General features: G+C 46.1%; 1 protein-coding gene across 3 annotated transcripts in view; it reads right to left on the reverse strand.

The window, feature by feature from the left end:
- Positions 1–16003, reverse strand: part of VANGL1 (VANGL planar cell polarity protein 1) — a 47974-nt gene extending 31971 nt beyond the window's left edge. The window contains exons 1-4 of one of the 3 annotated variants that reach the window (XM_068958501.1): positions 15769–16003; positions 6267–6559; positions 4889–5015; positions 1149–1756 (exon numbers count right to left, since the gene is read on the reverse strand). In XM_068958501.1, coding sequence (XP_068814602.1) covers positions 1149–1756; positions 4889–5015; positions 6267–6349 — 818 coding nt within the window. In that variant the 5' untranslated portion in view covers positions 6350–6559; positions 15769–16003. Of the gene's footprint in view, positions 1–1148; positions 1757–4888; positions 5016–6266; positions 6560–15361; positions 15489–15768 lie in introns of those variants that run through there. The other 2 variants (XM_068958509.1, XM_068958519.1) reach the window with 2 other exon arrangements.
- Positions 16004–22341: the final 6338 nt, after the last annotated feature.

The following is a 22341-nucleotide window of genomic DNA, read 5'->3' on the forward strand; positions in this document are numbered from 1 at the left end:
GGTGAAGCTGGCATGCATGAGTCATATACTTATAGATAATGCACAGCTCCCAAAGGTCTAATCACTTCCAGGTACATCTAAGCCAGCAAACTGATCTATACCAATGACAGAAACAAGATACCAGCATGCTACAGAACTGAACCAGCAGCATCACAGTGCTGCCAAGAAAAATAAACTTCCCGCATCTGCACGTGCCCCAGCATTCATTAAAACCAGTATTCCTAAGTGCCTACCAAACTGCTGGGAAATGCTGGCTGCATCTAGGCAACTTCTTCAGAAGGAGCAAACACTATTTCCTCCATGGCAGCACAAAACTCGGTCAACTGCTGGCCTCAAGAACAAGGACAGAGCATCCAGTCACTGAAAGCAGCCTTCAGATCCCATTGTGTAGTTATCTGGCCGAGTCCTTCAAGGTAGTCCCTACCTGTCACAGTAGCAGGCTTCAGAGCTCAAACATCTGAAGTGCTTCAAACAGCCACTCATGGCTCACACAGAATCCAAATGATGATGCTGGATCTGACTCAAGGGACATTCATTCAGGTCCCTTACATGATTCTTGGCTGCACAAGGCAATAAGGACAAACAGATGCTGTTAACAGCATGTAAACTGATGAATGCTTTCTCAAACAGGGCTGCTTACTTCCTTCAGCCCTGCCACATGAACACAAGGGACTGGCTTGCTGTCAGCAGCCTCTGAAAAGTGATACAAATGGCTCCACGTGGCCTGAAGGGGTGCTCTCAAACTGGCATCTGGCCCACACAACTGAAAAGCACAGATACCCTCAGTCAGGTAATAACGAAGCCTCTCCCCTTTCCTTCAGTAAGGGGACAGGGCAAGAGGCCCAGAGAAGGACTTAAAACAAGGATGTCATCAGGCTTAGCCCAGTGACCAGCCTCAAGTTGTGCCATCAGCTCTTTTCATTTACAGAAATGCACGCTAGCCCTCTGAAGCAAGGATGGTCTTTCCCATGCTCACAGAAAGACAGAGGTTCAATTTGGTAATTTTTGAGAGACTCTGGGATTCCTCTGGGAGGAGATTCTGAAACCAGTGATATCACTGGAACAAAAGCTTGGTGCTTTGTGCTACCAAAACCACATTTATAGCCACATTTATCTACATCCCCTGGACTTCAAGGGCTTGCACCTACCTCAAGTGTCCCAAGCTGTAATATCGTGATTCTCCATCTGTTGACCGAACTACCTTGACAGTGAACGTGGGCTGCAGCTGCCGTAGTTCTAGCAGCACAATGGCCAGGTAGTGAATGAAGAGTAGTGCATCCACCAGAGACACCGCATACTGCACTATTCCTTGATAGTTGGTGTCCTTTGAGTCCAAAATGCGAACACCATAAAAGAGCCAGTAGGAAAACACAAACAGAAATATGAGGACCAACAAGAGGGCCCGAAACACAAACACCCTGGGTATATCTGCCTTCGGCTGGCGGAAGAACAGAGCCCAGGTCCCAATCAGGAGAATGAGGAGTTTAAATGCCACAGAGATGAACAATCCCTCACAGACAGTACCACATGGCTCCAGATCATCCCGCCACAGGATCTGGGGTAACAGAATGAAGGCGATGGGGGTGAGGAAGACAAGGAGTCCAAGAACAGCCGCCACAGTTAAGCCCAGGTAACGTTTGCAGTCCAACCCAACACTGTCCTCCAGATCTTTACTGATCCTGGCAATGTCCTCCTGGGAAATGCTGTGCTCGGAGGTGCCTGTGATTGCTGTTGTGGTCTCACCCCAGTTGTCATCCTGACAGAGGAAGAGATAAAAAAAAAGAAAAAAAAAAAAAAAAAAACAAGAGTGAAACAGTCAGATGGTTTGTCGCAATCTCTTTTCAGCCAAGAAAAACAGAAGACCTGGAACACTGTGACAGACAAGTCTCAGGAGAGACAAACAAAAAAAAAACCAAACCAAAAGCACTACCTTCAACATCAAGCCTGAAAACTAACAAAAATTTGTGAACAGCAGTAGCTTGCCTAAACCAGTGACTATAAACTTTAGGCACTGCTTGAAAGGTGTAACTACAGAGCAGGCAGCTCAGCTTTCTAGGCTAGTCACTCTTACCTCAGAGGTTAACGAGTAACGTCACATAACTCTTGGAAACTGCAGTAATCATCAGTTCCCACGTGCAAGGCAAGGGCTAGTAGCACCCTTCCAGCCCACAAATTCCGTGGTGCAGGTGCACCACAGAATCACCTGGAAGGGAAACTTTCAGTGTTTCAAGCTAGTCATAATCATTACACAATCAGAAACATGTCTATACATTATTTTTCCATCAGTACAGAAGTAATTGCCCTTTCAGCAAGTTCCTCCACTTTTCTCTTTTACTCTCCTCTATGGGAGCATTGCACACAATAGCTGACATACTCTAATAAAAGTTTAGTTAAATCAGCAATTCACAGGTGCTCAAAGATGATATTCACAGGTATGGGGCTTTAGATTTAGGGGATCCTAGACTACCAAGGAACTGGTATTAGAGTCTAAGACATTGTTAGAAGCCATTCAACCTCAAAAAAGCCTACCTGAAATACAGTTGCCAAGTAGTCAAGCTTCAAACTATAGTAAGTTCTCCAAAAGTCAGATTTCTACCCTCGCAGACTTCAGAGGACTTCCGCAAGCTAGTACTCCCACCCCATTATGCTTCAAATTGCTCCTCCCCGGTGCTGGCATGGCCAAGGACTTAGGCTGATACGTACGGATTTGACTCACCACTGTTGAATAAGTGACTCATGCACGCAAAGACTCCTGCCACTTCACACAAGTACAAACTGAACAGTACAAATGCTTCTAGGTAGCATGTGTTTTGCTCCTCGGCACCTGACCCTCTTTGTAGCTGAAACGCTCGTTCACAAGCGCGCATGTTGTTCTTCTGCCCACCTTTCCAAGAGTATCCTTCTGCCACCTGTGTCATTAACAGGATTTCCATCTTCCCCCAGCTGCACATGCCGATTCAAGCATGTTGTTTTAAAGAAACAGGTATCGTTTTTAACATGAGACTTGATACCTTTAGAAATAAGCCAGACGCTCCACAGTCATACAGTGCTGCAGCATGCTTATCAGAGCACTTTTTAACCATTATTCACTTCTTTTAAAGAGTCATGGGAAAAAGTCTTCAAGAAACCTTGGGAGAGGAGTGGACAGAGACAGCATGACTGCACTGAACAACTCCAGGAATTTAACTTCTAATGCACTCTAAGACATGAATACCTCCCTGCCTAGAGCAGTAGGGCTTTGAGACAGACCGACCCACAGTCAGCATCTTGAATTAATCTTAGTAGGGTTTTTTTTTTTCCCCCTCTCTTCCTCCCCCCCCTTTTTTTAAAAATCACTTCTCATCAAAACAGAGCACCAGAAGAGATATCTTCTGCATTGTAGTATGTCCTGAAAGGGAGCATAATCATATCACATTTTCCTTTTTGCTGGTGTCTCTGCTAAAGGAATCTAAGCATTTCAAGTATTTTATGTTTATGTATGAAATAACTCTGCATAATTTCCACTATTTTATGGAATGAATAACTGTGCAGAAGAGAGAAGAGATACATAAATACCACAGTAGTTTAAGGCTACAGCGCAGAGAAGAAACCACACAGCCCTAGTCCTAGTCTACCTCTTTTAATAGCTCTTCCCATTTTCAGAGGCACAAGCAAAAAAATCATGCAGTTACATAGAAACATGAGTTTAAAGCTCCAGTGGTACAAAGCTATTGGACCCAATCTAAGGCAGCCTGCTCAGTAGAAGACAATCAGGCTCATGCATCAGCTAATAATAAGCTTTGGTTTTTTTAAATTCACACTGAGGAGGTCTTCATGAAAACAAGAAGGGCTTATGAATTCACCAGCATCTTTAGACCTATTCCAAGTAATAGCTGGAATTCATGAAGCACCTCATTACAAAACACCAAAAAGAGGTGTCCCATCAGCCCACCTATTGCCACATAAATACTGTTACAAGTACTACCATATACATCTTGGTTGGAAACAGTACAGTTTTTTGCGGTGGTTTTTGTTTGTTTTGGTTGGGTTTTTTTTTTTTGGAAAGGGCAGAGCAGGAGCCAAACAACCAAGAATTACAATTCTAAAAGTCCAACCCAGGATGCACTGAAACATCCTGCATTCTGCAGTCTGTCTTGCAGCATCAGCCATTCCCTGAAAATAAATATACACCTTCCCATCAGTTGCTGGAACTCCAGATACAGAGCAGGTCCTGGATCTATCCTAGATGCAAACTAAAAATAGCATTCTTCCATCCTTTGTTTGACCTACTGTTAATACATCAGCTTCACCGTGAGGTTTTTCTTTTGGTTTGCTTTCCTTCCTAGCTATTTCACATTTGCTTTAGATTTCTTGCCTCCCTTCCCTGTTGGGATCCCTGCTCCTAATGCTTTACACTATTACCCCTGAGCAAATCCTGTTTAAAAACAAGTGCATATACAGGGGAACGAGTTGACCCGAATAATGCATAGGGAGATGATGGAAACGGATGTTTCTGAAGAGCTTGGCAGATGACACTCTGGAGACAGAGGAAAATTAGTGCCCCAAAGGTAATCACACCAGCACTGGTGCTGTCAAAAATAATGCTTGCAGAAATGACATAAAACTGAATGAGTCCTTGGCTTTATGCATGAATAAGTATTTTTATATCAAAAGCAGAAGTGCAAAAAAAAAAACAACCAAACAAACAAAAAATCCCCCCCCACACACACCTTGTTGTGCCAGGCTAATTCTAAATGGTACCACAGCACTCTAGCTCTACGAGAGCGTACTAATAACTCATGATCGTTCATTACTAGCATGAAAGCAACGTTTTCTACTCATGTGCTGGTAGCATCAGGCAGCCTGTTCCACAAACCACACTCCATGTTCATTTTTGCTCCCTCTTTACCTGGCCCTCCTCTGTCCGAGAGGCATCGTTCCCAAGCAGCGGTTCTGCAGGTGGTGCCTGGATAGTGACGGACTTCTCAGATCGACTGCCGTCTTTGCTTCGTGGTGATTTGTGCCTGTCCCGACTCCTTATTCCAAACAGAGCAAGAGGAGAAGAAAGTTACCAGAAAGACAGTCTCTGAAACAGGGCCTGGAACCTGCAATATCTGTATTTATGGCAAGTATGGCAAGGCTAGAGTCACGCTTGTTCCATCTCTTGATCAATAATGATTCAATCTGTGATGAAACAAGCTTTAGAAGAGGCAGAAAGCAACCTAGCCCAGAGCAGCCTACAGCCTGGTGGTTGGGATAGCCTAACCCCTCAGGTATCGCAGAGGGAAGCAAAGGAAGCAGCAGTATCTTGCCACCATCCCAGCTTCTCTTAAAACGGTTTCTGACAGTTTCTTGCACCAGATGACAGAGGCTCTAGGATTTTGAATGTTCTTTTGGGAAATTCAAAGGCATCTTTTCACATTGTATTCTAAACTTCAAATGGCACCCCATATTTTGGGGGGGGGGGAAGGGGACTTAAGGGAGAAGGAGAAAAGGCAAACGAGACTTTACTCAAGAATTGGACTTCAAGCAGAGAGACTTCTTTTCACAGAAGAGCTCTTTTTCCAACTACACAGGATAATTGCTTCTGAAATGCAAAGTTACTTTGGACAAACTCATTCTAAGTTACAAAGACCACAAACGGTACAAGTCCTACATGTAAAGCTAATGACGATAAAGGAGAGAGAAGGAAAAAAAAAAGATAATGTTTCAAAGTAATCAGATGTTTTTTTCAGGCTATTGAATATTGCAACAGTCATGCAGAAAAAGGACTTGCTATTCAAGTCCGGAAAAGCCTGACTTCTAATCCAATTAAACCTGATAAAGGATTCGTTGCAGACTCAAGTACCACTCAAATTCTATTTAAACAATAAAGAGCAGCCAGGAGGATGGTGAGGAGAGGAAGGAAGCCTTACTGCTACATGGTAAAGAAATGGCATGGAAAGGGAAAAAGGGACAAACGTCAGTTTGGGAACCTTGACATATCTTCTTCTCAGAGACTCTATTCTTAAAAGTGAGCGGGCTCAATACAGTTAAGTGATCTTTTCCTTCTGCTGACTCTTCTCCAATCTTTCCAGCCATATATGACTCCAGAGTACATGTAACTGGTTGAATACCACTAAATTAGTGGGATAATTGCTTCCGATCTCCTCACTGCCTTCGTCATAAAGTCTCTCTTCCTGCATCTCCCCCGTGTAGCCCCAGGGATTTGAGCCCAACTTGGAAATTTTTCCACAGGAGGTATCCTCGCTTTGAGCGGCCAGTAATTTAGAATAAGTTTTTCTTACCCTTGTCTGTGGGCTTTTTTGGAGTGACCTGAGTAGTGGGAATATCCTGAATATGTAGATTCTGTATCCATGGTAGCAGACATCAGGACTGCACAGAAGGGGCAGAGATTGTTACTTAGAGGATGAGTTGCTGGTGCTCCTGAGGTGGAGTCCGTGGTAAAAGTGCTTTTCTGGGTACTCTTTGCTTCCCAGTCATCAGTGAGGTCTGGTCCTCAGGGAATGAGTGAGCTTCAGTTACAAGGAACCCAACCACAGGAGAGGGGAGGGAGGGTGCCGTACTCCTCAGCATCGACCTAGAGAAAGACAAGCAGGGATGGAAACACACACTACGCAAAGCAAGACAGCATTCCTACTGCAGTAATTCCCTCAACTTCTTCACCCCAGCCACACACCAGCACTCATCACACTGTCTGCGCCCAGTTCACAAGTTCTTCCTGGCTGATGCACCTCTTTCAGGTCTACAGAAAAATGCGCACATTTGTAGAGCTTTAAATAAGCTGGTAACGTACCTCTGTTTTGCCAAATGTAGTCCATTCATCCAAAAGTCAGAAATAGCACAAGCCACTTAGAAAAGACAGTGATTTGGAGATGACTCAGCAGCCTAGATATAGAAATTCACTCCCAGAAAGAGTACTGGCCTTGACTTCCCCACCCCTGTCTTTACACCTGTGTAAAGCACATCCCAAATATATCAGAACCAGAGCATTATAGTCTGCTTGGAGGAAGGCACAGGGGGGAATATGACTATCCCAGGAGAAATGCAGGAACAGATCAGACCACCATGTCTGAACCTGCTTTGTTTTCATAACTGCAAGGCGTGCCCTTTTAACAAGCATTAGTTACTATACAATCAATGGCATTATAAGCACCTCCCTTCCTTTGCAACCTTTACTCCAAAAGTTAATTTGGGCCTTGAAGAATTGAATTTTATTAAAAATTATATCTATATATACACACATACTAATAACACTGGGGAACGCTGACTAGAGAACATATCTAGTTTATATGGGCCAACATTTCTTACAAAGTACCTCCATTTGGAACAGCAGCCTAAGTCCTAACTGTAAAGGGCAAAAGAGAGGCGCTGTTTTTGGGACAGGAACAGGGAGACATCAGAACAATTCCTAATAGTTGCAGGTCAAAAACTTGGAACTCTCCGTGGGACAGAAGGGTAGACACTGACCCCTTCCAAATCCAGATTCTGCATTAGGCGACAAGAGAAACAGAGAGGAGGGAGGGGATCAAGTCACCAGCTTGGAGGGTGAATGCATACTATAAAGAGGCGTACACAGAGGGGTTGCAGCTATCGATGGAGCTGCATTGGCACAGCACAGCGTTTGGCATGAAAGAGCTTTCTCACATGTTTCCTACCCAGACTATTGCTGCCTCTAACCAACACCAGCGGAATGGAAGGCCCAGTTACACTGCAGTTTGAGAGCAAGGAAAAGGCTGCTTTAAATTAAATTAAATCCCTCCTTTGTTTTCTGCTCACAGCAATTTTCAAAGCTGTTTGCAATAAAACAGTCAGCCACTGCCTTCCACCCTCTCCCTCCCCTAACACAGGAAGGGACAACAGGAGAAATCAGGCTTTATACTTGGCCAACCGTTCTTTCCAGCCATAAACACAGAAAGATGTCCCCTCTTACACCTCCAGAAAAGCTCATAAATAAGTGTAGAGTCGAGTACAGCCCTCTACCACATACAAACCATGCCAAAGAATTGGATCCTTTCACCACAGGGTTCCCTGGTTCACGGTGCAACCTGTAACAACGTTGAGAAGTGGTCCCTTTGCACCAGGACCTGCAGGTATTTGCTGAGCACTTGGGCTTGCCAAGGCTCTTTGAAAGGAGAAGTAGAGGAGGGGACCTTTTGTGTAGACAAATTCCCAGGCTGTAAGAGTGTATCATGCCTTAAGAGAGCTCCTTAAAGGTAGCAAAAAATCTAGGAAAAGGAAACAAGGGTGGAACCATAAGGCCTGGTTTTGGGAAGGGAAAGTGAGGATGAATTTAAACCGTACAGGCACAGTAGAACAAAGAGCCAAGGCACAGCACAGGTCGGAATAGGTCATCATTAACATAACACGAACAAAAATCCCCCAGTTTGGTACACATGTTGAAACACTCATTAACTCACTAGGTTCACACACAGCCTGTGGCTTATGGCTCCAGCAATACACTTGGACTCAGAAAAGCTGAGTTTCTCCGCCCTGCTACTGCCCTGCCAGGCAACCTAGGGTAAATCCCTTCCTCTGCACCCATCCTTCACTGCTAAACGGGGCTAAGCCTCTCCTCCCCACCCCCATAAAGCACTATGATACTCACACTGGACCTGGCCATGCAAGAGCTCACAGACATTAGGCACAACAAACCAGGAATGCTCTCAGTTACGTGAGCAGCGCTGACGTGAGAGTTAACTGCTCACCCACGATCACATGGCAGCGCTGTGGCATGGGGGAACCCACGAGAAAAGTGCCAGTTCCCAGCCTTTTCCTTTAATTACAGGACAGAATTTTTTTCCCAAATCCCAGACAGAAGAATCAGTTGCGACACAGATTAGGAGGAGAGCTTCTCATGCCCCCTGTCATCTCCAGCAACACAGGGTCACGTTTCTCTGGAGAGAGAACATTTCAGCAGGTAGAAACTGCTGTGAAAATGCACGGGCGTGCAGTTCCCATTTTACGGTGGGGTGAAGCAAGGCAATGCTGGATACCAGGCACAGAAAGCAGGCTCGTGGCAAGGCTAACGCACGAACACCGAGGCAGGCTGGATCATGTGAACTCTCCTTTTCTCTGTAAACAAGAGCAACGGTTTTGACACAGCTCTGTGAAAAGTCAACAAGAGAGCCCCCAGAAAACGTTAAGGCTGCTGGATTGCAGTCAAAAGCAATGTATTGAACGTGGGAACTTTGCAACACCTCCCAGCCCCTGCTGCAGGACACACTGATGGTTAAATAGTTTCCTGCCAAGGCAGCTACGGGCCTGTTGGGAACAGAAATATGTCTGCCCGACTCGAGCTGGAAAAAGGGGAAGACCACTGGCTTTGTCTGGTGTTCAACTGAGGCTGATCTTCAACAAGGCTTCCTAGATTTGACCAGCAAAGTTTAGCACGGGCAGCTAGCTAGATCCCACTCCCAACCTGAGCAAGATGAAACGAGGAAATCAAGGGAAGAGGAGCTCAGCTTGCAGAGAGAACGGTCCAGCCACGCACTTCTCATAGCCAAACCAAGTAGGTTAACTACCTCCTGTCTATGTTATGGCAGAAAGGGGACTAGCCTTACCCCAGAAAATTTTTCTGAACTGCTGAGGAAGAGGTAGGGAGAGGACCAAAAGAAAAACAACAGCCCGAACAGTCTCTTGGTTGGAGCCCTTTTGATGTGAGAGACAGAAACCATTCTTGGACAGGTCACCACCCCAGTAGATCCCACCCCTAGAGCCTGAACAAAGCTACAGAAGGCAAGTTGACATGTGCATCCTACCTAGCACAACTAGATCCAAACTAAGTGCAATTTTTAAACACCTCCACTGCAGAATTAATAATCATCACCACCCTTATTCTATCCCCTCTGGACAGGGACAACTATTCAGCATTAAGAAGTAGCCGATCATTCAGGGCCTCATCCGTCCACAAACAAGCAATAATTGAGAATTCAATTTAATTAGTTCAAATGGTTTCACAAAGGATCATTGCATCTCACAGGACTCCACTGAAGGCATGGTCTGTTTGCAGAGCTTTTAGCCCTGTGTGAAAGAAGGCTCCTCTGGTCTGAGGGTACAGTTACACTATATGTCAGCTTTCACAGGAAGGCCAGTGTAAATAGCTTCCACCTCCACACCACAGTTCCCCACTCAGTTGTGTCAATGCAATTCACAGAGAGCAAACAGCACCACTGAAAAAAATCCCTATTCTCCCCCTTGCCACGCTTTTGTCTCGGATCCTTTCCGTGACCTAGTTCACAGCACAGCCCCAAACAACACAAACCAACACCATGATGAACAGCAGCACAAGCAAACAGCTAGAGGGCAGACAGGAATTCCTCCTCCACTCAAACCAACCTATTGTGCAACTGTACACTGCGCACTTGGCTCCCAATAGGGCTGGGACTCACATTTTGCCTTTCTCTTGTTCACAGATGACAGAAGCACACTTCATCTTACTGCAAACTACTAGATGGGGAATAATGCTAAGGATGTCCAAAAGGAAAATTTGGGACCCTGTTCTGGCAAGAAGGGTAGCCACATCCTGCATGGTAGTGAAGAAATGTAGCTGCCCCTCCCTGAGGTACAGTAGAGAGTGCAGTAATTACAGTTTCTACACAGCTACGTAACCCTCTACAATTCTCTCCTTTCACATAAAAAGATTCATATATCTCAAAAAAAAAAAAAAAAAAAAAAAAAAGCTTTTGAATTGCTATTTTCCATGCTTGCAGCCCAATCCCATTTGCAATGAAGCTAGCTTTGTGATCGTCTTCAAGGGAGCACAATTTGGCTCCAAGCCCAAGAGAAATCTAAAAGAACAAGTTACATCTTTCAATCAAAGAAGGCAAACGCAAATAGGAACACTATATCCTATGGCTCCCCAATGGATTTTCCTTTGTGAAGCTGAGGCAAATAACTCCACAGCAGCTCAACTTAGAAAACCTTGTCAGTATAGTTTCAATCTTGCCCAGTTTAGAATTTGCAATGAATTAGAGTTAATTTACCAGTTGGTTCATGAAGTTGCATACATTTGAAAGTGCCATCTGGAGCACAAGCAGCCACAAGTGTCTGCGAGTATGCGCACACATTCAGTTCAGTACACTGTTGGCTTCATTTGTTAAACAGCACCAGCTGTCTATCGGATAACGAAGGCCCACTTGTTATCATGCTGAAGAATTTTTCTTCATTTTGTGAAGTGAAGAGCTTTGCCAATTAAACATGCAGAACCCCAAGAGCTATGCTAAGGGACAGCGTTAGGCTTCAAGGCTAAAAATAATTTAAAAGAGACTGCAAGACAACCAAGAAATATTCAGCTGTGGCATTAACTCTGCTACATGGTACGGCTGTAGTATATTCCTATTATTCACTTCAAAAAAAAAAAAAAAAAAAGAAGTTATGTAATTACTATATTCAACTGTATAGAAAGACCTACGAGCAATATAATAGCAGGAACTTTTCGCTTCTAAATTTCCCGAGTAGGCCCCAGTCCAGCAATATGAGCTGTAAGCACCTAAGTTCACCCATGTTGATCTACTTGCAGAGCCAGGGACTTCAGTTTCAATTGCCAATACGCTTTTGGAATAATTTTTTCCAAAAGCTTTTTATTTATTTTTGCATGTCATTAAATATGGCATATTTTGGCTTTGAAATATATAAACCAAAGTTTTTGCTCTATGATGGTGGCTCTTAATTTGCAAGCCGCTCATTCTAAAAATATGTTCAGTAGTCAGCAAATTCAAGTCTGTAGCAAGTTCTCTTTTCTTCATTGTTTCTCACAGGTCTCTTAAGAGCAGTTCATGGACCCCCCAGGAATTATGCATCTCTCAGGCTGGAAATCATAACTCCATGACACGGATATTTCAAAAAGAAAAGTCATTGTATTTATCAAAGCAATCCACTCATATGTTTAATTAGAACATGCAATAACATAGGTGTGAAAATGTAATGAGGCTGTCTTATCTGACAACAAAGGAAAGGCCTAAACAAAATCGATACTCAAGTGAGTGGTGTTTCCCAGTAGTAAGTCTCAGCCTCTTGCCTCCCTGTTACATAGCTGACCCACGGCTCGCGAAGTTCTCTGCACAGGACCTACCAACCCAGTGCTTCCCCAGTGGATGTCCTTTGCCTGTTCCAAGAACCACATCTACACTGTCCGAATCTTGGAAAGCCCACCCAGCATTCACTTCGGTAATGCAAACTATACCTTAATTACCAACCTGTTAGATTAGTGAGAACTCATACTTCCTCATCCATGTATTTCCTGTGTTGCTAGACCTTCGAGCATACCTCTTATCCCCAGAGCCATGCAACATGGTAGAAAAATATTCCGGTCTGATCTTTGTGATGCAGTCTCACGTGCTCTAGTACACGCTAACACAGCTATCAACACCAACATTTAAACCTCTGCAGCCTCACTGAAACAGACTGGGACAAGATCTGCCTTGGAGCTATTGCTTCAGAGTCTGCCTATCCAAGCAAATAGTACTCATATCTTATTTTTAAAGTTTACTTGTAGCCATAACAGTTAAATATTGAGAGAACATTAAATGCTATAAACTACAGAAGGTTTATCTACCAATTGTCTACCCCTTCCTTAAGGGCACTCCACCTCTTCTATTACACTCCCCATTTGGGGTTAAAAAAACAAACAAACAAAGAATCCCCAAAACACAGGTCTAGAGGCCCTGACCAAACCTCAGTACACAACACAGCTGGATTCCACAACACAGTTTCCATCTAACCCCCTCCTTGGGATCAACCCTTTCTAAAGCCAATGCCATTCTCACTTTGCAAGGAGAAAGGGCAGGAGTGCTGACCACAGAGGAAGCAATTTTTTTTTTTGGTGACCTGAATGGCATGGTATTTCTGCAGTAAAGGCTAATGAGAAATTTTTAAATATTTATAAGATCATTTTGACAAACACTTGTTTTCTCCTTTTGCCAAATTCTCCAGCAACAGGAGGAAATATAGAGGAGCATGATGCTACTTGTGCCTTGTACAATTACTGTTTCCCACTGGCAGAACTGGACAGCACAGTTCTCCACTCAGGTCAGCCTCTCAGGTCCCGTTCCCCCTCACACACACACACACAACATAAGAAACAGGCCCTGCAATAGCAAAGCAACATTTCTGATGTTGCTCTTAGCTTTGGTTGTCAGAGGTGTGGGTGGAAGGAAGGTTACCACAACAACACAATATGTGGTTTTGCTAGGACCAGTGCTGTCGTACTGGAAGCATTTCTGCAGTACAGTATCCTACTCTCCCCATTACAGTAAATCCTCCCTAGCTGCACATATTCCTAACAAGGGCTACCAAGAATACTGCCAATATTAACTAAAAGCAAAATGTTATTAGCAGCCACAAGGGGGTTTATATTAGAATAACTACCACCAAGCACAGCTCAAGCATCTGCTCTCCTTTCAAAGCTGCTGGCCAACAACCACGGGCCGTTAAGGTACTCGCCCGGGTGGTTCTGACACAGGCTGGAAATCCTTCCAAAATTTCAGCTCATACGGAGCATTTTTAAGGGAGGCTTTCTGTAAGACTCTATTCACCATTTATTTTTCAAAATTAACAAGCGAAATGATGACTGAGCCAATACAAGCCCCAGACTTACAGCCAGTTATATAGCCAAACCCCAGAGGGGGAAAAGAGCCAAGCACGTTCAAAATGAAGTTCCTCAAAGACTATAGCTTCAGCAATGGGGAAGCAACTTCAGAGAGTTTCTCTCTTCTCTTCAGTGTCAGGATGCTCTAGTGATGAGCTCATGTGCAACAGTATCATGGAACACATTCTGCAACATCCTAATTTCCTCTTCCAGCCAGTGTCACTTAACTTCTTAACTCTTTATAGCTGCAATGATCTCCTGAGCAATGGATTGTTGACAAACCTGGGTCCAAAGCAACACTACTTCGACCAGTCAAAGAATTACTAAGTCTGCCTCAGTAGACCAAAAACCTGTCATCAAGTCATTTAAGCTTTCACAGACCCTGCAGTCAAAGAACTCAGCTTTTGCCACAAGAAGGTTAGTTTACATCCTCAGCAATCTTCTAAATAAAAAAAAAAAGTTGTTTCACAGCTACCAAAGTTTGCCGTTACTGAAATTGAATGGCTAATGCAATAGCTTTGCCCTCTATTGGGCACACTCAGAAACGTTCAGCTGTGCAACCCAAGCCAATATTGCTAAGAGAGAGAAAGGAGGATCTCCTTGCAGCTACTGTGCTAGAGCCTGTGTTTTTGGAGCAGATTTATCTCCCGCCATGTGAGGCTCCACATGCTGTAATGTGCAGAACACAAATGACCACTCAGTCCCGTGAGCCCATGATTTTGGATATCATTCCAACTGACCAAATCAGCTTCTAACCAGAAAAGTATACTTGTGTGTCGTGTCCCCATCACCCCCTAGCCGCCCAGACAGATGAGCTGAAACATAAAGCAGCTTGTTTTATATGATTCGGCCAATGATGCATTAGCAGAGTCTTCAAACCACTCTGAAGTCACTCATGCTGGCTTGTTTAGTAGCACACCGTTTTTTTCAAACACAAGACTTGGAAAAGAAATCGCTGCCCACTGTGAGGGGCTAAACCTACAGTTCTCTCTTGAATTTAAAGGTTTTGCTCGTGAGAAGTTCAGATCCTTTCCGTTGTAACGAGCGAAGGATCAAACCAGAACCTCATGGCCAAGCAGCTTCGCTCCCCGTGGTGAAGGGCTGCCAGAGCTCCTCGGCCAAGGCTGGCCCCACCACCGCCAGCCCCCGGGCGAGTGTGCAGGAGCCGAGCGGCGCCCCAGATCTCCCCCAGACCTGCCCAGCTCCCCCCGCAGCCAGGCGACGAGAACCGGCTCCCCGGCACCCCCGGAAAGCTTTGAGCAGGAGGAGCTGGGGTCGGGGGCTGGGGCCGCGCTCTCCGCCGCAGCCGGCACCGCTGCCCCTCCCGGCTTTCAGCCCCCGGCCCCGCGTTCACAGCGGGCAGCCGTAGGCGCAAGCGGCCGCTCCGCCCGCTCCAGCCCCGCTCGGCTCGCAGCCTGCGGGCGCGGAGGAAGCCCCGGCCGGCTCCTAGCCCGCACCCCGCCAGCGTCGCTGCCCCGGGGCCGGGGGCTGCAAAGGCCCCGTGGGACACGGGTGTTGGCTCGGGGGGACCCCCTCCCGCCGGCACGGGAGGGCCAGAAGACAGCTCCCCCGTCTCCCCCGCTTCAGGCTGCAGCCTCCCCTGCTCCCGCCGGCTAGGGAGACCAGCCCGCTGCGGCCCCGGCCCCAGCCCCAACCCGGCCAGGGCGCGGAGCTCCCCAGCGGAGCGTCAGCCCCAGCCCAGCAGGGCGGCGGCGAGTCCCGACGGCAGGAGGCGAGGGTGCGGTGGACGGCAGCGCCGCAGCCCCCCGAATCGCACCGCACCGCACCACGTACCTCCCTCCCGCGGCCGCCCCATGCCGCTCCCGGCACCGACCCACCGCCACCGCCGTCCCCCACCGCCTTCCCCGGCGGCGGCCGCAGTCGCTGATGCCGCCGCTTTCCGCTTCCTGTGCCCGGCACCGCCCCTCCCCGCACCCCCGTCCCTCCCCCCGGCTACGGCCGCACCGCCCCCGGCCCGGCCCGCACCGGCTGTGGCGGCGGCGGGCGCCCCGCGCCTTGCCCCGGCGGAGCCGCCGCCCGGAGCAGCCCCCGCGCCTCCCGCACGGGGATCCCCCTCAGAGGTGGCCGCCCTCTGCTCCCACCGCAAGCCTCACACAGCCCCTCTGCGACCCCAATCCCCTTTGCGAGGCCGGTCCCCATGTCCCCTAACCTGCCTTCTCCGGCACCACGACCCTGCCCACCTGCGCTCCAGACCCGGTCCCCAGCATCTCCCGCCTGCACCCCTGCTGTCGCTGAGCTCCCCCGCACAGAAGCTGAACCGCGCGCCTCGTGGGCATCCAGCTCTTGCTGCAGCCAGGACCCACTGCTCATTCTCTCGAGACCCGTATTCACCCTTCGAGCCTCTCGCTACAAATTTGCCTCCTCCCCATCTCAGCCTTTAGACACGCTCCCCCCGACTTCCTGCTGCTACCTCTCTTCCTGAGACCCATCCCTTGCACCCCTCCCTGCTCCAGCCCACTGCTTGCTGAGCCCCACAGCGCCCCCCAGGGTTGAGCCCTTCCCACGCCACAGTCTTCCTCCACCCAGCCTCGCCCATCATCTGTTCTTACACAGATACACTCCCCTCCAGGTTGAAGACCAGCCTCTTCAAGGCCTCCCGTCTAGGACGCCCATGTTCCCACACAAAGGCTGAACGTATCACTAGGCACAGCAAAGCCTAGCCTTGGGATGGCTTGATCTCCTCCTCCACCTGTAGCCTGCAGCTGCAGCACGCTTTCCTGGCAATGAAAGGTCTGCAATGAGGAAGGACCTCTTGCCTCCCAGGGAGGATGGGCCTAGTCTGCCCAAAGCCTCTTAATAGGCTTCCCGTCTGCCTTGGGCACCCAATTCTTTACACCACTTGCTCTGGCCAGCTGGGGAGCAAAAAGGCAGAGTTCTGCATGCCACGCAAGTCACCTTTCCTGTCTCTGAATGCTGCTCCTTCTTCATTTCACCTTTGGGTTGTTTTACCCTGTAAAAACAGTTAAGCTTTCAGGCCACACAATAAGCAGCTGGGAATGCATAAAGAAAATCTAGACCACCTACCTCCCAGTCCTGTGCTTTGAATTACTCAAGAACAATCCAGTCTACAGAAGGAACAAATACAGAAGTTACTGAAGTTATTCCTACCACATCGTTTCTGCATTGCATTTTTGCAGCTTCTGTGGACTGCATCTTTAATTTTTCCCCTTCAACTTCCCCTCACTCCCTTTTCCAAAATAATGTCATGATTTTATTTGTAGTAGTTGTCCTCTACTCAAGATCTGTACAATGTAGAATGACTTTACAATGAAACAGACAGTCAATCAGGAATTAGAAGAAATGTTTCCATATCCCCCTGATTTGGTAGTTGAATTTCCTGCTGCACTGCAGGGTGCACATGCTATACCCAATCCTGTGACTGACTGGAAGAGGCCTATACCAAATGATAGACTCCATCTTGTACTATGCATCAACATGTGTCTAAACTCGCCCAAGGCTTGAGTACTCTGCTGCATTCCAGACAACTGCCCTGCCCTGGAAAGTGTTTGACATCTTGCTGAAAGCCCGTCTCTCAGCATCACTGGGTGCTAATGGCTCCCAACTGCTGAATTATCACAACAGGACTTTTTCCCTCCCTGCTCCGGTGCTCAAAGGTGGGGCAAACGTGACAAAAGGCAACAGGCTGGAGTTAATGCAGGCCACTGAGAGAGATTCAGTGTAAGAAGCACAATTTTACCTGTGCAGAGCAGGGAAGAGGACAAGGGGGAGATGTTGCCTTGCCTGAAAGCCTAAATAAATTAAGGGAAAAGAGCTTCAACACGGAAAAGGGGATCTTTTCAAACATATTTAATTTCTTTTCTTAGATCTTTAATTAAAGAGATTATGCTGTCCCAACAGCTGCTCAAGAAAGTTTTCTGGGTAGACAGAACCAAGGCAGAGTCCAAAAGAGGCATGTGTAAAGTGGGGCCAGTAAAAGACTGAGAAGATTTAGAGGACTCCTGAATACTAGTTTCATGGTGTAGGGCAGCAGAACTTGTTGCAGTATGCCAAGGAAAGGTGATGGCTACAAGATCTAAGGTGAGGGTGTACACAGACCTTGGAGACAAGAAACATCTAGGCCCTGTCCAGACCTAGCTGGCTTAGATACCTGTTAGACCCAGCATTGGGGCCCGCTGGCACCTGACCAGGTCAAACTGTTGCACAGAATATTGGCAAAGAAGAAACACTGAATATGGGCTCAGAGGCAGATGCTGAGATACTGTTCCATGCATATCTTTGATCATCTGTTTAAACCTCTGAGACATGACAAAATGTTTGGCCTAAATCAAGCTACTTGTGTGGTAGGGCCATAGTTTAGAAATTTGCAAAGTGCTATGTTCATGAACACTACTGGGTAGCACAGATTAAACAATTTTTAGAGTATCTAGAACATACCGCTCTCAGAATCCCAGGACAATTGTTGAAGTTAGAAGGGGCTTCTGGAGATTGTCTAGTCCACCATCCTCACTTAGCGCAGGGTCAACTATAGCAGGTTTCTCAGGGCCATGTCCAGTCAGCTTCTGAGTATCTCCAAGGATGGAGACACCATAACCTCCTTGGGCAACCTGTTCCAATGTTTGATCACCTTCACAGTAAAAATGTTTTTTCTTATGTTTAAATGGAGTTCCCTCTGTTTCAGTTTGTACCTGTTTCCTCTTGACCTTTTACTGAATACCACTGAGAACAGTCCGGCTCTGTCTTCTTTAATCCCTTCTGTCAGGTATTTGTACACATTGATTCCCCTCCGAACCCTCTCTTCTCAAGGCTAAACAGTCCCAGTTCTCTCAGCCTCTTGTCACATATGTCAGATGCTCCAATCCCTTCATCATCTTAGTGGCCCTTCCCTTGACTTGCTCCAGTGTGTCCAAGTCAAACAGACGGAGATTGTGTCTGGCCCAGACTGCACTCCAGCTTCATGTAACGTGAAACGTTTTCACTGTTAGTTCCTTTTTGTTTCGGTCTTTACCCATGTTTGCTAGTATAATGGCTGGGGGGAAGTTTTAGGAAGGATCTGTGTGTGGTCAAGTACATAGACCAGCACTGCATTATGGCACGTTTTTTCCTGGAATAAAGGGGAGCAAGGATGCACACACAAAACAGAAAGGTGAAGAGGTAGGTTACTAATGTTAAGCCATGCCCAACCTTGGTCTATTTCATGACATAGCATACAGAAAAGGGATATGATCTTAGATTCTGCATCCACTTCTGCTGCTGACTTGCATGAGATACAGAAAAAATACCTTTGATTTGCTCCCAATTTGTCTCTCCCTTCCCCTATTTGAAAAAAATTCGTTATTGTGAGAATGGCAATGCTACAGCCACAAGTTAATTGGAAGCAGCAGAGGAAGGCTAGTAGATGCTCTGCACTTACTTCAAGGAAATAAATGAGTAATTTTTTTCTGCCTAAGGTACCAAGAACTGAGACTTCATCAGGTCTTATAAGAAAGAACTTCTAGCTACCCTTTACACTCCTTCGGTTTGTTCTTCTCATAGATACACGACTAGCACATTCTCATTTCATAGTCCTCTCAAGGAGCTATGTTTCTTTCCTTAACGTTGAAGAAATAATCAGAAAGAACGGTAGGAAGTGCAAGCTGCGCTCAGAACATTCTCCTCCTGGTTGAAACATGAGAATTGAGACAATTTTTGTCCCTACCAAATTTGCAAATGGTTCTAGGCATCTTCCCACAAATGCAGTATCATCTGACCAAGGCCAAGATGGGTGGATGGTAGAGTCCAGCATGGAGAACACACAGAATCATTCATGCAGGGAATTCAAAATGATACAGAGATCTGCTTTTTTTAGAGGAAACGCTTACGCTGTACTTTTACTAGTCCTGCTACTGCATTATACACGCTTGTATTTTTCACTGTGAAAAGCATGAGCTGGACTAGAGAGCAGGGAGAGATGGATTTTGGGTCACATTTGTGTGTAACACAAGTGATCTTGGCTCTATTAGAAGAGACAGTTTCAGGAATGTGGACGCTATCCCTTCTTCTAACAAATCTCATAGTATTTTGAATCAGTGTCATATATTTTGATTTGCTGATCATAGTTCATGCCCAACCTGCTATCCAAGCAAACTAGCTAAAAAAACTTTTACGTCCTCTCTTCTGGGATCATCTGTTGTCAAGTGGGAGGAGATTCCACACAACTTAGTAGGTAGGCTTCTTTTTACCCCAAGGAGCATCAGATCCATGTATTTTTTAAAAAGTCCCACTACTCACCCTTGTATTTTTCTGCAATTTTTCATTCTTGGGGGCCAGAGTTTGCCTTGTTTGGCGATACATACAGCATTTCTGTTAAAATATTGAGGTTTAAACTGCTGCGGATCACCTCCATCACCTTGGAAACTAGTCCTCCTCTTTCTTTCCCCATAACCCAATACACAACACAGCTTTTTGGTGACAAAAATCACAGATCTGTACATGTCTATAAAACTTGATTAGTTTCTCCAGTTTCTTACTGTTTAACGAGCAGGATGAAGAGATCGTCATTCTTACATTATAGGCCACGGATTTTCCTCATCTAAAATAGAATTTGTTTGTCTAGACATCATCCTGAGAATCAGAGGCAGTGCTTTGTCTCAAGTAAGAAACAGAAGCATGAGCTGAGCCAGCAGAAATATGGACATCGTTCTGAATTACTGCTCACTCCTATATGGCAGCCTCCAGCATGGGGTGGGGAAGACTGCTTTTTGCCTGAAAGACTGGATGCCCCCTTGCGGGCCTATCCATCAAACTTGCTTGCTCAGTTGATGTGAACTGCGCACGATCTCTCTGCGCCACTGACCTCAATCTAGCAGTACACATCTGAGCTGTAGGTAAATGTACAATGACAGATATACACAAGGAGCAACATTTCAGCTCTCACACTGCAGAAAATCTTGTTTAGAGGAAGAGGGAGGCCAGAGGGACAGGACTACAAAAGAACACCTTCCTTCCCTTTTGGGGTGGTTGCTATTTAGAAAGGGAAAATGCGTAGTACTGCACAGCTGAAGAAACAGCATGGCAAATTTGTTTTGCATAGCAACTTGCACAAAAGCTTTATGGAATCAGTTATCGAAAATGCATGCTTTCTGCCCAAATAAAAAGAAGTGGTGATGGGCAGCAAACACTAGAAAAACTTCACTTGGCTGGGATTCCGAGAAACCCACTTCACTATTCAGTTGAAAACTCATTTCCATTTCAAAGTAGATGTAGTTAGAAGTTGGACTTGTCTTTGGGTTCATCAGACTTTAATAATACTATTAAAAAAAGAAAAAATGATTTGTAAGATTTCCAGAGTAAATTTAGGGAAGAAGTTAAGGTAGATTTCATCTGAATAGACTAAGAGGACTAGAGTGCAAAAAGGAAACACCTTGTCTGACTCATCTCCAAGTTGGAGGGCTGGAGGTTGTTGTGTACCATGACCCTTCTTTCTTTGTGTATCTGCACTTAGAGGACGAAAGACATCAACAGGCAGGTAATTGTGACCCCCTCTCCTCCATAACCCCGGTAAGTTTTGGGGGGAGGGGCACAGACAGAGGCAGAGCCCCATCTTCTCACAGAAAGAAAGAGGAGCATGAGGTCTCACATAGGAATACCTGACAACAGAGGTGGTAGACTCAGTAACCCAAATCAACTTCATCCTGTTCCGGGGGTCTCAGCCTTGAGACAAATCCTTCCGCAGCACAGTGGCCAGAGAACCTGTAGCTGGGCTGAGATTTGGCTGGAAGCGCACATGAGGCCGAGGAGCAACACTGCACACTCAGGAACAGTTGGGAATTACATTTTTTTTAAAGGAGAGCAATAAATGTTAAGGAAAGCAGCAGGCAGAGAAGCAAGAGCCTTGAGCCTTCAGACTGATGTTACACATTAAGTGTTCAGAGACAGCCCTTATTAGTATTTTAATTCTGGCAAACGGGAGTGTTTTTTCACGTTGGAAACCACAGTCCTGGTCTCTGAAGGGAGGCCGAAGACCAACATGTGCTTGTTGCAGCTAATGAACAGTGCCACCAGCCGGCCAGCTGGAAGAATGCCAGTTCATGTAACGAGGAAAACAAGGTAACGTTCATCTACCCACCACCTTACACCCCAGAAGCCTCCGCAGTCACGCTTTGATCCTGCAAGCTGTTTGCCACACACATAGGGGCTATTCCTGTGAGAAGCTGCAACAAAGGTCTGCCAACGCAGAGAGGTGCTAAGCAGCTCATGTAAGCTTCAGCACGATAAAAGGGGATGAGAATCACTCAGGGTCTTCTGGCAAAGATAAGAGTGAAAGACAGCATCCAATTCAGGAAGACTTCTTCTAATGTGGAGCACACCAATCCAGTGTGATGAACCATGTCAGAATTAGGCTTGATATAATTAAGTAACCAGATGGTGCTACAGAGACAGTGTTAATTTCAGCAAATGAGATGTGTGCTGGCAATTAGATATTTAAAGACATACTTTCCATTGCTTGTGGGATAATTTCCTTTTGCAAGCAGAACTTACCAGTGAATTAAGTTTGGAAGCTCTCTCACTCTGGTCCAAACACTTATTAGGAGAGGTATTACCGCCCAGTTGTACCCTATATACTAAAGACAACATTGCCAACAACATAACCTGCAGGAAAATTCTGTTGCAACACATATTAATATAAGTCAACAGCAAGAACACTGCATTAGGATTTCTGTATATTGAAATAATGGGTTATGGTACTTTTCACCCACCTTTTTGGCCAGCAACAAGGAACTGTTTTTGCCCAACAGCTGCAACAGTCAAAGAAC

The sequence above is a fragment of the Struthio camelus genome, chromosome 1, assembly GCF_040807025.1.
Source record: "Struthio camelus isolate bStrCam1 chromosome 1, bStrCam1.hap1, whole genome shotgun sequence".
Classification (NCBI taxonomy): Eukaryota; Metazoa; Chordata; class Aves; order Struthioniformes; family Struthionidae; genus Struthio; species Struthio camelus.